Raw genomic sequence first — 15,100 nt, 5'->3', positions numbered from 1 at the left:
AAATGAAGTTACAACTTGATAAAAATAGGGAAGAAGAAAAATAAAAACAAGAATAAAGATAGAAAGCATTGGTTACCACACAGCAGCAAACTGACAACATAAAAAGGTGAAAAATTTGCATGCTTTCATAACTACAAGGGAGATGGAATTTCTGAAAGAAATCAGACTGTATAATTACACAATTAAAAAATCTAGTCTTCTGATCACAATGGAAAAGGCACAATTATTATGATATGGAGTCCAAAAACTGCATACTGAAAATGTTTGTAACATTGTCTCATTTCCAAGTGTCAGACTGTTATGTTACAGTAACTATAGATACTTTCTCTATTTGCTTAATTTTTAAAAAAAGTTGTGTCTCTATTTTGTCGCGGAGATAAACAGCTTCTGTTTGCTGATGTTAGAAACATGACTGGCACAAGAGCAATACAACTGAATAGGAATTATGAACTACGAGAACAAGAAGTTTATTCACAAAATCTTAAATATGTTGCAAAACAGCAACTGTGTAAATCTGAAGATGTTGAAGAATCAGCCAACTAGTTGCAAAACAAAGATTTATTCACCCTTGTCCTTGGTTCTGATATTTCTAAAAATATCTCCTTCAGAAGAAGTGGGCCTTGTTACGGCACATGATGGTACATTCGATTAGATGAAGCCAAGCAGCTCTTGTTATGTATATGCAATTGACAAAACAAGGATTATCCCAAGCCATGGTTTCAGATAGCAGCCAGATTACATATATCGTACTTCAGAATGAATGCTCACTGGTAAATGCCAATAGGTAGAGGCTCCTGTCAACATAAAATTGAAACCAGAGTCACAGAATAAAATATTTGCCTTAGTCTCTGGCATGATGTACAGGTAACTTATGAAAATATTTTATCCTGTGACACCTGTTACAATTTTATGTTGACAAGAGCCTCTACCTATTGGCATTTACTAGTCACCATTCATTCTGAAGTACGGTACATGTAATTGACTGCTATCTAAAGCCATGGCTTGGAATAATTCTTCTTTTGTCAATTTTATATATGACAAGAGCCGCTCGGCTTCATCTAAGCTAATGTACCATCATGTGATGTAACAAGGCCCACTCGCTTCTGAAGAAGATACTTTTAGAAATATCAAAACCTGAGTCAAGGGCTAATAAACTTTTGTTTTGCAACTGGTTGGCCGATTTTTCAACCTCTTCAACTTTCTTTACTTTTGAACTAAATCAAAAATTCTGGGTGGAATCTGGTTGAGAAGATACACACAACACTGACTGTAGCACAATAAAATTATTGTGTGATGTAATTTATTTTTCAATTCAACTATGTCAAGATTCTAAATCTTTCTCTCACGTTTCCACTGCATTAAGGGTGCAGAGGTTTCTGTAGCTAGAGTTCTTGTTTTATGGCAAGTATGAGTTTACCATCTCACTGTGCATCATTAGTTTAACAGAGTAATGTTAAACTGTTTCAGTATAAACTGAAAAACATTCTTATCATGTTCAAAGTCACATGCATAGGACTACAAACTTCACTGTAAAAAGTTTTGGATATCATGTCTGTTTACTATCCACTCTGTATGATTTCCAGTTACAAGAAACAGGGCTACTCATTGAATGCATGACAAATTCAAAGAACGTCACTGCGTACACATTTCAAATCACCACGGATTACAAAAGTTGGACAACTGTTTTCAAAGGAGAATGTTACATCATACGAGTTGTGATCAAAAAGTAAATGAAATTTTTAAATTTCAGGGGCTTTACACATTCAATTTAAAAATATACATATTTTGTTGGTACACATGTTTTTGATGTATGACTGCATTTTCTGCTGGTTTTAATAATTAGTTTATTGTTGACAGTCAAAATTGTTATACGCCTTTTCGAGTGCTCAGTGAATTCTTACTTTCTAAAAAGATGGGGCAAAGAATTTGTATTAACTTTTGCTTGAAAAATTGAATAAAGTGCAGCACAACATTGGAAATGGTGACAGTGGCTTTTGGCAAATCTACTATGAGTAAGACAAGAGTTTATGAGTGGTATAAACATTTCAAAGAGTATCAAGAAGACACTTACGACAATGACTGCCCTGGATGCCCTAGCACATCAATTACTGATGACAATGCAAAAGAAGCAAAGAAAATGGCACTGTAAAATCACTGAATCACCATCAGTGAGGTTGCTGATGGCATATGCATATCCTATGACTCATGCCAAGCAATTTTTTGGATGTTTTGGGCATGAAATGTGAAGAAGCAAATTTTGTTCCAAAACTGTTTTAAATTTTGACCAAAAACATCACATAGACATCGCTCAGAAATTGCTGAATGAAGTCAATAATGACCCAGAACTTCTAAAGAAGGTTAAAGCAGGTGATGAAACATGGGAATACGGGTATGACATCGAAACAAATACCAAACCGTCCCAATGGAAACTGCCTGAAGAGTGGAGATCGAAAAAAATTTGACAAGTTCAATTACTTGTGAAGGTTCTTCTCAATGTTTTCTTTGATTCAATGGAACAGTCCACCATGAGTTCCTGCCTTACGGTTGTACAAACAATAAGGTATACTACCTGGAAATTATGCACTGTTTGCATGAAGCAATCCAAAGCAAAGAAAATGACCAGATTTGTGGCAAAATCACTCTTGGAAATTTCATCACAATATTGCTCCCGCTCTCACCTCAGCGCTTGTTCGTGATTTTTTTGGCAAAAGACAAATTATGTTGCTTCAGCCACTGTATTTGTCAGACACTGCAACTTCTTTCTATTCCTGAGGCCGAAGAGAACAAGGAAAGGATGTCATTTGGTCTCCATTGATGAGATAAAAACAGAATGACTGAATGAGCTGTTGAACATCATAACAAAAAGTGAGCTCCATAAGTGCTACCGATATCGGATAAAGCACTGTCACAAGTGTATTTATCTGAAGCGATTACTCTGAAAGGGAAAAAGTTGGTACTGATGAATAAATAAAGTTTCTTCAAGAAAAAAGATTTCCCTTTACTTTTTGATCACACCTCCTACGTCAACAAAGATTTTCCTTAATAGCTTGGGATCACAAAGCTTAGTAAAATTTGTGATACTTGTCTGTTAAATAAAACCATTGTTCACAGCATGTTGATGGCACAATAATGTAAGTCAGCTGTTTTGGTCATACCCAGCAAAAACTACAGTGACGGAAAGAAATCCTAAATAATAAATATCCAACTGTTTACCATTCAGTCTATTCGTGTCGACAGGTACCACCTCTCAGACATGTACTTCAGAAATTTAAGTAAAAACCCAAACATTGTATTGAAATATTGTATTTATTAACATTATTCATTAAGAATAAATAATAGCACCTACACATATAGGCTCAAACCAAACAGCAATATGTGAAATGGAATGAAGGAAAGACTGGTTTGCTGCGTTACTATGGAGTGAACAAAATCTATTCAACAGATTTCTGTCAAAAAAAAAAAAACAGGAAAGACACACACAACACTGTAAGCAGAAAAGGAGAGCTGAATGGATGACGAGATTTTGGAAGGTAGCATAAAAACTTCATCCTAAGTGAAGTCAAGAACATACTTTCCTTCTTGACATAACTGGTCTCTGTTTTTTGGAAACAGTATAAAATTAATCTGACATTCATTTGTATATAAAAAGGAAATAAAAAGAATAAGTATTCATTTTTTCCTCCACTATTTACAAATACACATAAAGCTTAGAATCATTACTAAATTGACTTCAGCAATGGAAGTTTTATGGCCACCAGTTCAAACTCTTAAGTTGGCACAATCAAAACCATTTAAAGTATGTCATGATTGTGGCAGAAACTAACAACACACAAAAGATGTATGAAAACTTATTTTTCTTAAATAAAAATTTAATGAAACTGTAACATGCTTGAAAAACATGCAATTACAAATTGCAACATCCTTTAAAAAATATTACTCAGGTTCATATTCAAAGATTCTGTATGCCATCAATTTTTGAGCAGGATAATTACTTCATAGTAATTGTTCATTAACTGACAACTTTCTCCCACATTCCACAATACAAAACTTTCACAACACGCATATTTTGAGGCAAGATTTGCTTTTTCTATAAATAATATAAAACATAAGAAAAATATAAACATCTAATAATATTCAGTCTGTTAACAAATATGACAGTCTACAGAAGTAAGAAATATACCAAGGTTCATTTACTGTCTGACCTGCAGTATTACTTCTGGTATGCAAACTTAGTGCTTGTACATGCCACATTACACTTACAAATGACAAAATGCAGTCTATCTTTGGCATTTATAGAACTTTGAAAAACATCAGAAAAATCAAATTAAGATTCCAGTTTGGGAAAGGAATGGATTCATGAAAACACTTTCCTCTACTACAATGTGCCACTTTGGTTCATTCCTTAATGGAATCTTCAATGTTGACATCCAATATGTGACACTTACTCATCCTCAAATGGTCAGCATGCAAAACAATAAATCATTCACTGAAAAAAGAGAAGTACTTTTATAAGAAACAATTACTGACACAACTGCAAAATAAGTATTCCACAGAAAAAAGCACAATACAGCCATCTCTGGTAACTTTGTATCAATTTTACATTAATTTTCATCTAATTAAGGAATGGTACAAGCAGATAAACTACAACATTGCACAACATGCGGTGGTCAGGAGGTACCAAGTAATTATACGTTATGTAATTGCTGCGGTTAGATTCCACCACCAGGTTCCTCACCATAGAAAGTAAAATGGTTTGTCACTCATGGTGACTGGATAAGGAGTGGGAAAGAACTAGAACTTGGCTAGTGAGATAGAGAGAAAAACTGAAAGCCCGAAGACCACATGTAATGCAAGGAAAAAATGAACATATGATACGTTCTGTGGAGAGAGGACAAAATTACAAACCCCAGTTTCTAAATCCATCTCAAAATGCAAATGTGTAAAAGTCACAGCCTACACATGCTTTTCATTAATTTCCCTCTGAATGTTTTTCAAAATACACTAAGTACAGTTTACATGAACAACTTTTCAGCATTTACAAAGAACAAAGATACAAAACCCCATTTTTAAGTGCTATCCTCTAGTAACAGGCTTCATGCAAGTCTGTTAGTCACTACCACAATCTTATGTATACAATATATACATTATTCATTAAATAACAGTCAAAGTTCAATTATTTGAGAATAATTAAATTAAACAGTTCATCAACTGAACAGAAAAACTTGACTTTTAGATCTATGCATTCAGGATTGTGAAAACTGACTCACACACATGTATGTAACGTTCACGCTAGTCTTAACTACTACGAGAAATATTTCACAAAACATTACTTTTAATGACTAAATTTGCTGGACTCATGAGACAGCAAATAAAATTAGTTTAACAAGTACTGAACAATACTATTCCAACATTTTCTCCCAATCACACTCGCACTGAAAAAGGTTATCACAATGTCTTTCCTCCTCAAGGGGGATAGAAGTTTTATTATAAAGTCCTTTGTAACTCGTTAAACTCACATTTAAAGGAGGCACACGAATGGTACATCTATGTCAGTGTTAAACAGGACAATGATTTAAAAGATAACAGGGAAACAAAATTTTCTCAGAAATTTCAGATATATAAGAATTATTGCACCATTAATACCCAGTGACATTTACAGACTCAGAAAAACAAATGTTGTTAATTCCTGAATCATAGGAGTACATAGTACAAAAGCAAATGTGAATAATTCCCATAAAATATACAAACATAATTTAGATCATCAAAAATTATGAAAAGCCCATGTCATGAAATCATCATCATTAGTGTTGTGCTAAAACTCTGTTCAGAGAAAGGAATGAAACAATACAAACAATGAAATCTGCTTAACAGAGGAATTTTACCAAAATCTGCTTAACACAGGAATTTTACCAACATTTTTAATCCCATTAAAATGTATCTAAATGTGAATAAAATAGTTTTTCAAATAATTAACACTTATTTATATATCTATAAAAAATTAAATTTATATTGTAGATAATGTAGCACAATGGGGACAAGACCAACAACATAGGTCCCTCCTCAGAAAAAGCATTAAGATCTTCTTTTATATACATTATATATAAGTAATAGTTATATAACTATATAATTCACAGTTTCTATTGAAATATAATCATCTCTGTTCAATTATACACAATCATATTAATATCGTTTTCCCTGATCAATTTCTACAAAGATATTCGGAAGTAAATTCTAATACTGTACAAATACAATTAGTCACAATCATTTTAAAACACTCAGTACACATTTGCCATAAATTAGCTGCAGGAAGCATATTTATACAGAAAAAAATCACCTTCGGTAGCATTCAGTCAGAATAACCACATCATATGGAATCTCGAGCTTATACAACAAGATGAAATCCACAAGTCTCGCAATAAAACTTACGTAAGCGTTGATTCTGTTTGTAAACACTGATTACAGAAAGTCTCACAATACATCAGTCAGATGGAGGAAATGGTATATAGTTTTCAAAATGAATTCACACTGTGTTCTTTAACCTCAGTCAGTATTACTCACATATCAATTTTTTTTTTTTTTTTTTGGTTACATTAAGAAGGAACAATAATGAGCCCTTATCACTTTACACGTATCGGTAAAAAGTGCAGCACATACAGAACACAGCTGTAGAGTTTCTTGAGAACAGTTCCCAATTACTGGCAAGAACTAATTCCTCCACAGGGGTAAATTCCCAATATCAGTCTCACTGTCACAGAAGGAGGAGGAATAAGTCTTTCTAAGGTTACAACAATTAAGGCTTTGATCGAATTGTCACGTGCAAATTGTCACGGGCACACTGCATAGATTTCCGCAAGAAGGAGTAAATACTACAAAGTCACAAATGTTCCATATGTGCACATAATAAAAATATTAATTCACTTGTGAGAGGTAAAAATGGAGTCAAGAGTTCATGAAGTACAGTAGAAGAAGGGGGGAAATTGTCAGCAAGATACTGTAAACACAGCCACTCCAAAATGACATCGCGGCACAGTAGCGAGCAGCCAATGTGGACAAAATCCTTTTAAAATGTATCACATCTCATTGTCCAAAGAGTCTCTGTTGTGGTTATCTACAACAGTATTTCGTGGTGATCTACAACAGTATTTCCAGAACAGTATAAGAGGTGCATTGCTTGGTGCCACTCACAGCCTCCACTGAACCATCACTTTGATAAGACACTTCAATTCCGAAGAGCATAAAGGAATTGTGTTAGCACAGAAAAGTGTATCCTCTATAGGAAAAAAGAATTCAAGCAGATTAAAGCAGAGGCAGGCACATTCGCATGCACAAGCCACACCCAGGCCCACAAATGAGTGACCATGATTAATTTGTTGCTAACAGGTGCACATTTCACATTAATACTAGAAAAACATAATGTGACAATAGCAATTCATTTTTGTACTAAAAAGAATGTAGTTTACAGAGTAAAAAGCACCCAAACTTATCTAAATTGCCAAGGAAAGCTGACACAAACTACAGAATTTTCTCTATTTTTAAGAGGAGTGATTTTTTCCTGACAAATTTAGAAATATACTTGCTTCATTTAATTAAAGATTGTTGAAGGAGACCACAAATAGTGACAAAGGCTATTACGAAGATTGATATTATTACCACGACCAGTTTTGAGTGATGGTATAATAGCCTAAAGGCCACCCTGGCAATAAAATAAAACTTCTTCAAAGTATTTGTGTTTGGCTGCAGTCCATTCAGCTATCTTCAGTTAATAATATCCATAAACTTCAACGAATAATATTTGCTTTATCTTAATCTGCCTGAAGTACTAGCATTTTTAAAGACTGTCCACTGTGTAACTGTAATAATGTTCTTATTTAAGTGATTCTCACTTTGTTGATTGCTCATTATCTGGTCTCCCCTCCCCCTCCCACCTTCTCTCCATGCCTCTTTTTCTCCCTGTACATGGCTACTGATATACTGGATTTTGTGTGTGTGTGTGTGTGTGTGTGTGTGTGTGTGTGTGTGTGTGTGTGTGTGGGCGCGCGCGCACACGTTGCATTTATTTATGTTTGCAGTATCCACATACCCTCCCTTCAGTGTGAAAAAAACAGAGCACAATGTATGTATGCAGTGTTACTACAGAAATACAAAGTCAGTTTAAAAAATCTAACATCTTGTACGATACAAGCTGGACATCTGCTTAACAATTACTAAAACTATCAGCATGAGAACAGTCCTAGCAGATACAGGACAGATATTTGATCTTTAGTGTTGAAAAATGTTTTCTTCTCAGGAAGGGGGAGGGGAAATAAATAAATACACCCACAGATTATACGTGTTCCAGAATAGTAAAAGTTGCTTTGCCATCAGTGATGAGCAACGAAGTCTGAAGCTACTTCTAGCTCTTTTCTTGACTATCCAATTTCTCCTAATCAAATGTTAATGATGAGTTTTCCTTCTTTGCATCACGTGTGTGCCTTTTCTTCACTTATCGCTATTCCTCACAGGACTACTTCTGTACAAGAAACTGCTTCAAAAGTAATCTGATACCTGACATCTGTTCCTTTGTCTGTGTGTCTTCCAGATCTACTTCGCTTCATCGTGTTTCAGTGACTGTTAGAAAGGCTCTGTACTGCAGTACGACACTGCATCAAGTTGTATTTCATGTTTCTAGTTTAAATCCATAACATACAGCACGAAAGGTCCGGAAGTGGCTGCCATATCTTAACAAAAGCACGCACTTGCAAACATTTATGTCTGACTGTATTATATTCAAAATCTGTCACTAAAAGACAATTTTCTTCCACGTCCTAAACTGTATTCATTTCAGAATACCAAACTTAGATCTCTGTTTCACAATAACAGGTCTTAATGATGCAACTTTCATGCACTCATTTCAGAAATATTAGTCACATACGTCAGTTATAACAACTGCATGATGTAATCTTAGCAGATATAGTTTCTAATAATGGGGGTATGTCGAAAGAGTCAGTTGAATCTCACTTGTAAATAAATGCAGTATTACACTGGGAGGGTGTGAGGGGGGGAGATCACTGCTACACAAAAAGAAGCATCTGTGAAACTAGAAGTTACGTCAGACGGCAGTGAAATCTTTGTAGAATTAATAAAATCAAAATCTGAACAGTATTTCAAACATAAAATACTTCCAACAACTTCACAAGAGTGCGAATTTTTGTGCCAGCTAACCTCAGCATTAGACAATGTGCGGCTCTACTTCTGCAACGCTGAACTGTCCAAGTGGCACATGAAATGTGCACCTGCACCTCAGAACCACATCCCGAGTGGTGTGCTGCTGCGCGCGTAGCCATAGCCAGACAGGTTGACGGTTTACAGTACACATGCTGAGAAGACCCCCATCATCCGTCAGCCTATGTCTGCACCGTCACGAGCGGCGGCTCCCGCCATCGCACCGCTCGTGGAGGAGGTACCACTGTAAATGGCTGCTCGGTAACTGTACCTGTTGGTAGCAGGAGACCTAGCAGGCGACACGACAGGAACACTCTCTTCTGCATCCACATCACCGAAGCCAGCAGCAGTTGCTGTCGCCTCTGCCAGCGTCGCTTCCAGTTCGGGGAACTGTGCCATACGAGATCGTAAAAGGTATGCGTAGGTCTTGTACCGTTTCAACTGCAATAGGGCAATGAAATAAAGCAATGAGTACACATACTAAGTGAATAAAATTACAGATACCAATAAACTCTTCGCTTTCTGCTATTATCTCCTCTTATCATTGAATATGGAGTTTATAATGTTGAAATAGTGCTGTGCATCTTTGCACAAAACATCTACAGGCTGGTCTCTCTCACAGTGAGGTCTCAGTGGTCTAATTTTCACCACTCTACCCAATGAAGGAACTAATAGTTCTGAAAGTTATGATAGTTTTTTGTTGTTTTGCACATGTCTATTGGCAGCACTAAGTATATTGCCTCCTGAGGGATAATAACAGGCAGCAATTCTTTTAAAATTTTCTCAAGTGAATTTTCATTACAATTTATAGAAGCTAGTTTTGTCACATAAAGATTGTCACCCAAAATTGGTCATAATGTAAGCATTTTTAACAAGGACTTTTTAAGTGTTGCTCAGGAAATAGAACACAATGGCTCCTTAAACAGGCCTTAAAAATACTGAACGGTCATTTCGCAAATTCCATAGAGCAGGTAGGTTAGCCCCCTATACATACCGAGCAAGGTGGCGCACTGGTTAGCACAATGGATTCGCATTCGGGAGGATGACAGTTCAATACCGCATCCGCCCATCCTGATTTAGGTTTTCCGCGATTTCCCTAAATTGCTTCAGGCAAATGCCAGGATGGTCCCTATGAAAGGGTATGGCCAACTTCCCTCCCCGTCCTTCCCTAATCCGATAAGACTGATGACCTCGCTGTTTGGTCTCTTCCTCCAAATCAACCCTTAGCCCCTATAATAGTACAGGAAGTAAGAAAAACCATTATTTCTTTAAAAAGCAAAAACTCAACTAGTGTCGACAACATCTCCAGCAAACTGCTAAAAGCCTGCTGCAATCAGTTCAGTGAAGTGCTAGCTCATATATTCAATGCCTCTCTGAAACAAGGTACCTTCCCTGATAGGACGATGTATGCTATTGTAAAGCCCCTCTACAAAAAGGCGATGCTCAGATGTTACAAACTATTGTCGTATCTCTCTTTTGAGACTGCTTATACACACATAAAAAAAGAGTTTTGCATCACCGCAGTTCCAGAACTCCTAAAGACAAACGATGACTATGGATATTGTATCAAAGACACAACCCCTTTGACTGTTCAGAGATGTCACTAAACCCGCCCAAAGATGGAAACAACTGTGCATGAGCAGCGCCTATTAGACAGAGGGGGTCCGACAGCCGATCAGTTCCAGTCATTCCACCAGGAAGGAGGTACCGTATTTACTCGAATCTAAGCCGCACTTTTTTTCCAGTTTTTGTAATCCAAAAAACCGCCTGCGGCTTAGAATCGAGAGCAAAGCAAGCGGAAGTTCTGAAAAATGTTGGTAGGTGCCGCCAAAACTAACTTCTGCCGTCGAATATATGTAGCGCTACACAGGCATGCTTTGTAGGCACAAATATAAATACTGGCGCCGAAACCTCTGCGTCAGTAAATAAATTAAAAAAAAAAAAGGTGGAAGACGAGGTTTTTTTTCTCCGCCCCGAGATTCGACCATTGCATTTTCATACATTATCCACCGAAGTAAATACAAATTCCGTATTGTTCATCTTCGAATGTAGCAGAATTTCAATATACTACAAAAATCCGACTGGCAAGACTGTTTGGGATGTTTATCAATATGGCCAACTCTACGTTCTGAATTTTTCCTGCCTGCGAGAAGAGATTGTTGCTAATAGGAACCTGATGAAATGTGAATCACATGCAGTATTCTCTTCACCATAAGAATAATACGAATATAAAGATTTTGCCATGTATTCTTTCGTGTTTGCTGCTATCTCATTTAAATCCTGTCTGCCTAATAAACTACGAAACTAGAGTGACACAACAGCAAACGCGGAAGAATATATGTATCGTGTCATGTTTATATTCGTATTATTCTTATGCGTAATAGTGATACAGTCAGAAATGAAGCACGGCAACTGACTAGATTTTTAAATCTAAGATGACTCTAATTTCTGTGCAGAATTTGATGTACTGAAGAAGCGGCTGCAAAGATTTTCGAACAGAGAAAAATTTTCGCCTAACTCTCGTTCAGAACATGTTCTATCATATGCAGTCTATTATTTGGTTCTTGTTGATCATTATCAAAGAAAGCAGCAGACTAAGTAACAACAAATAGCAGTCTCTTGCCATTGTTTCGCTAATGAGACAATTCCTCTCTTCTTTTTTTTAAATTGTAAGCGGTGGCAGCGCGCACAAAACCAAGCCATGCCACGAGCGGTGACAGGCCGTAAACACGCACTATCAGAATGCGACAAACAATGCATGACACAGTATAGTAATGCATTTTCAGCTTAGAGTGACGTAAACACCTATAACAAAGAAAACGGCACTTATCAGATCAAAGCAAAATAAGCAATCGATTCAAACCAGACGAAGCACGTGAAAAAGAAAGGGTACCCGTATAAATACGGACGGAGCGCCTGACGCATAGCAATGACTACCTGGTAAAGCCTAACTGCTAAGCTTACGACTCGAACCAAACTACTGTAGCTGTATCGTCATTCATTCGACCTAAATTGTCTCTCATATTACAATGGACCAACTTTGTTTCGATCTGGAGGTGCGGCCTAAAACTTCTCTCTCCCCTTGAATTTCGAGTCTCAAATTTCAGGTGCGGCTTAGAGTCGGGGAATTTTTTTTTTTTTTTTGTTTTGCCCCTTTATTTAGAATCTCATTTTTCAGGTGCGGCTTAGATTCGAGTGCGGCTTAGATTCGAGTAAATACGGTACATGGCTCGTGTTGTCTGTAGTTCAACCATACCTAGACTGTCAATACAGCGGTTCAATCATGTCCACATTGTTACTTAGTGCCAGGAGGGGCTCTCAACAAGGAAGTGTCCAGGTGTCTTGGAGTGAACCAAAGCAATATTGTTTGGATATGGAGGAGATACAGAGAGACAGGAACTGTCAATGACATGCCTCGCTCAGGCTGCCCAAGGGTTACTACTGCAGTGGATGACCACTACCTACCGATCATGGCTAGGAGGAACCCTGACAGTAACGCCACCATGTTGAATAATGCTTTTCGTGTTACGACTCCAACTGTGTGCAATAGGTTCCATCATGCAAAACTTCACTCCCGATGTCCATGGCGAGGTCCATCTTTTCAACCACGACACCATGCAGAGCGGTACAGATGGGCCCAACACATGCTGAATGGACCCCTCAGGATTGGCATCAAGTTCTCTTCACCAATGAGTGTCGTATATGCCTTTAACCAGACAATTGTCGGAGATGCATTTGGAGGCAACCTAGTCGAGCTAAACACTTGAGGCACACTGTCCAGCAAGTGCAGCAAGGTGGAGGTTCCCTGCTGTTTTGGGGTGGCATTATGTGGGGCCGACGTATACCACTGGTGGTCATGGAAGGTGCCAAAATGGCTGTACGATACGTGAATGCCATCCTCCAACCGATAGTGGAACCATATCGGGAGCATATAGGTGAGAAATTCGTCTCCATGGATGACAATTTGCGTCCACATTGTGCACATCTTGTGAATGACTTCTTTCAGGATAACATTGCTCGATCAGAGCCACCAGCATGTTCTTCAGACATGAACCCTATCGCACGTGCCTGGGATGGATTTAAAAGTGCTGTTTATGGACGACGTGACTCACCAACCACTCTGAGGGATCTATGCCGAATCACCACTGAAGTGTGGAACCATCTGGACCAACAGTGCATTGTGGACAGTATACCACGATGAATACAGAAATGCATCAATGCAAGCGGACATGCTACTGGGTATTAGAGGTACCAGTGTGTACAGCAATCTGGACCACCACCTCTCAAGTCTCGCTTTATCGTGGTACATCATGCAATGTGTTATTTCATGAGCAATAAAAAGGGCGAAAATGATGTTTATGTTGATCTGTATTCCAATTTTCTGTACAGGTTCCTCTCGGAACAGAAGTAATGCAAAACTTTTTTTGATGTGTGTAGAAAAAGCATTCCACTGTGGACTCCAAGGAGAATTGGCAATTTTCTGTACAGGTTCCTCTTGGAACAGAAGTAACGCAGAACTTTTTTTGATGTGTGTAGAAAAAGCATTCCACTGTGGACTCCAAGGAGAATTGGGTCACTGGCTCAAATCCTATCTACAGGGCAGACAGTAGAACATAGTGAAACTTCCTGGCAGATTAAAACTGTGTGCCGGCCGAGACTCGAACTCGGGTCCCGAGTTCGAGTCTCAGTCCGGCACACAGTTTTAATTTGCCAGGAAGTTTCATATCAGCGCACACTCCGCTGCAGAGTGAAAATCTCATTCTAATAAGACATAGTGTTAGACGATAACAATACACAGGCAGGAGGGGTAGAATCTGATGGGGAACAGTAAATTATGGAGTTCCACAAGGTTCTGTCCTTCGTCCCCTGCTATTTCTCATATAAATCAATGACTTGTCTTTGCCCTCAAACAAAGCAAGCAACATTACAATGTTTGCAGATGACACAAGTATTGTGATAGACAATAAGACATTACCTGACCGAGAATTAAATGCCAAACAATTACTTGAGGATGTTCTGGTTCGCGGTAAATCCCCCGACTATAAACCTCAGCAAAACCAATTCCATCCATATCCATTCTGGTTACAAAACCCCACAGGAGATAAACACTGCACATGAGAGGCAGCGGATACAAACAGTAGATTGTTTGAAATTCTTAGGCATACATATACACTACGGGCCAAAAAAATTGCTACACCAAGAAGAAATGCAGATGATAAACGGGTATTCATTGGACAAATATATTAAACTAGAACCGACATGTGATTACATTTTCACGCAATTTGGGTGCATAGATCCTGCGAAATCAGTACCCAGAACAATCACCTCTGGCCGTAATAACAGCCTTGATACGCCTGGGCATTGAGTCAAACAGAGCTTGGATGGCGTGTACAGGTACAGCTGCCCATGCAGCTTCAACACGATACCACAGTTCATCAAGAGAAGTGACTGGTGTATTGTGACGAGCCAGTTGCTCGACCACCGTTGACCAGACGTTTTCAATTGGTGAGAGATCTGAAGAATGTGCTGGCCAGGGCAGCAGTCGAACATTTTCTGTATCCAGAAAGGCCCATACAGGACCTGCAACATGCGGTTGTGCATTATCCTGCTGAAATGTAGGATTTCGCAGGGATCGAATGAAGGGTAGAGCCACAGGTCATAACACATCTGTTCAAAGTGCCGTCAATGCGAACACGAGGTGACCGAGACGTGTAGCCAATGGCACCTCACACCATCACGCTGGGTGATACGCCAGTATGGCAATGACGAATACACACTTCCAATGTGCGTTCACCGAGATGTCATCAAACATGGATGCAACCATCATGATACTGTAAACAGAACCTGGATACAAAAAAAGAGACATTTTGCCATTCGTGCACCCGGGTTCATCGTTGAG

At 38.2% G+C, this 15,100-nt stretch overlaps 1 protein-coding gene across 4 annotated transcripts in view; it reads right to left on the bottom strand.

Moving 5' to 3' along the window:
• The window catches only part of LOC124618836 (PH and SEC7 domain-containing protein), an 814,418-nt gene that overhangs the window by 108,716 nt on the left and 690,602 nt on the right, over window positions 1-15,100 (bottom strand). For 3 of the 4 annotated variants that reach the window (XR_006980055.1, XM_047145380.1, XM_047145381.1), the window contains exon 14: window positions 9,473-9,642. Coding sequence is in view for 3 of the 4 variants with exons in the window: in XM_047145380.1 (XP_047001336.1) it covers window positions 9,473-9,642 (170 nt within the window). In the remaining variant the exon portion in view is untranslated. Of the gene's footprint in view, window positions 1-3,075; window positions 4,487-9,472; window positions 9,643-15,100 lie in introns of those variants that run through there. The other variant, XM_047145382.1, reaches the window with a different exon arrangement.

The sequence above is a fragment of the Schistocerca americana genome, chromosome 1 (assembly GCF_021461395.2).
Source record: "Schistocerca americana isolate TAMUIC-IGC-003095 chromosome 1, iqSchAmer2.1, whole genome shotgun sequence".
Taxonomy (NCBI): Eukaryota; Metazoa; Arthropoda; class Insecta; order Orthoptera; family Acrididae; genus Schistocerca; species Schistocerca americana.
The sequence above is the reverse complement of the archived record's forward strand: the minus strand, read 5'-3'. Positions and strand labels throughout refer to the sequence as shown.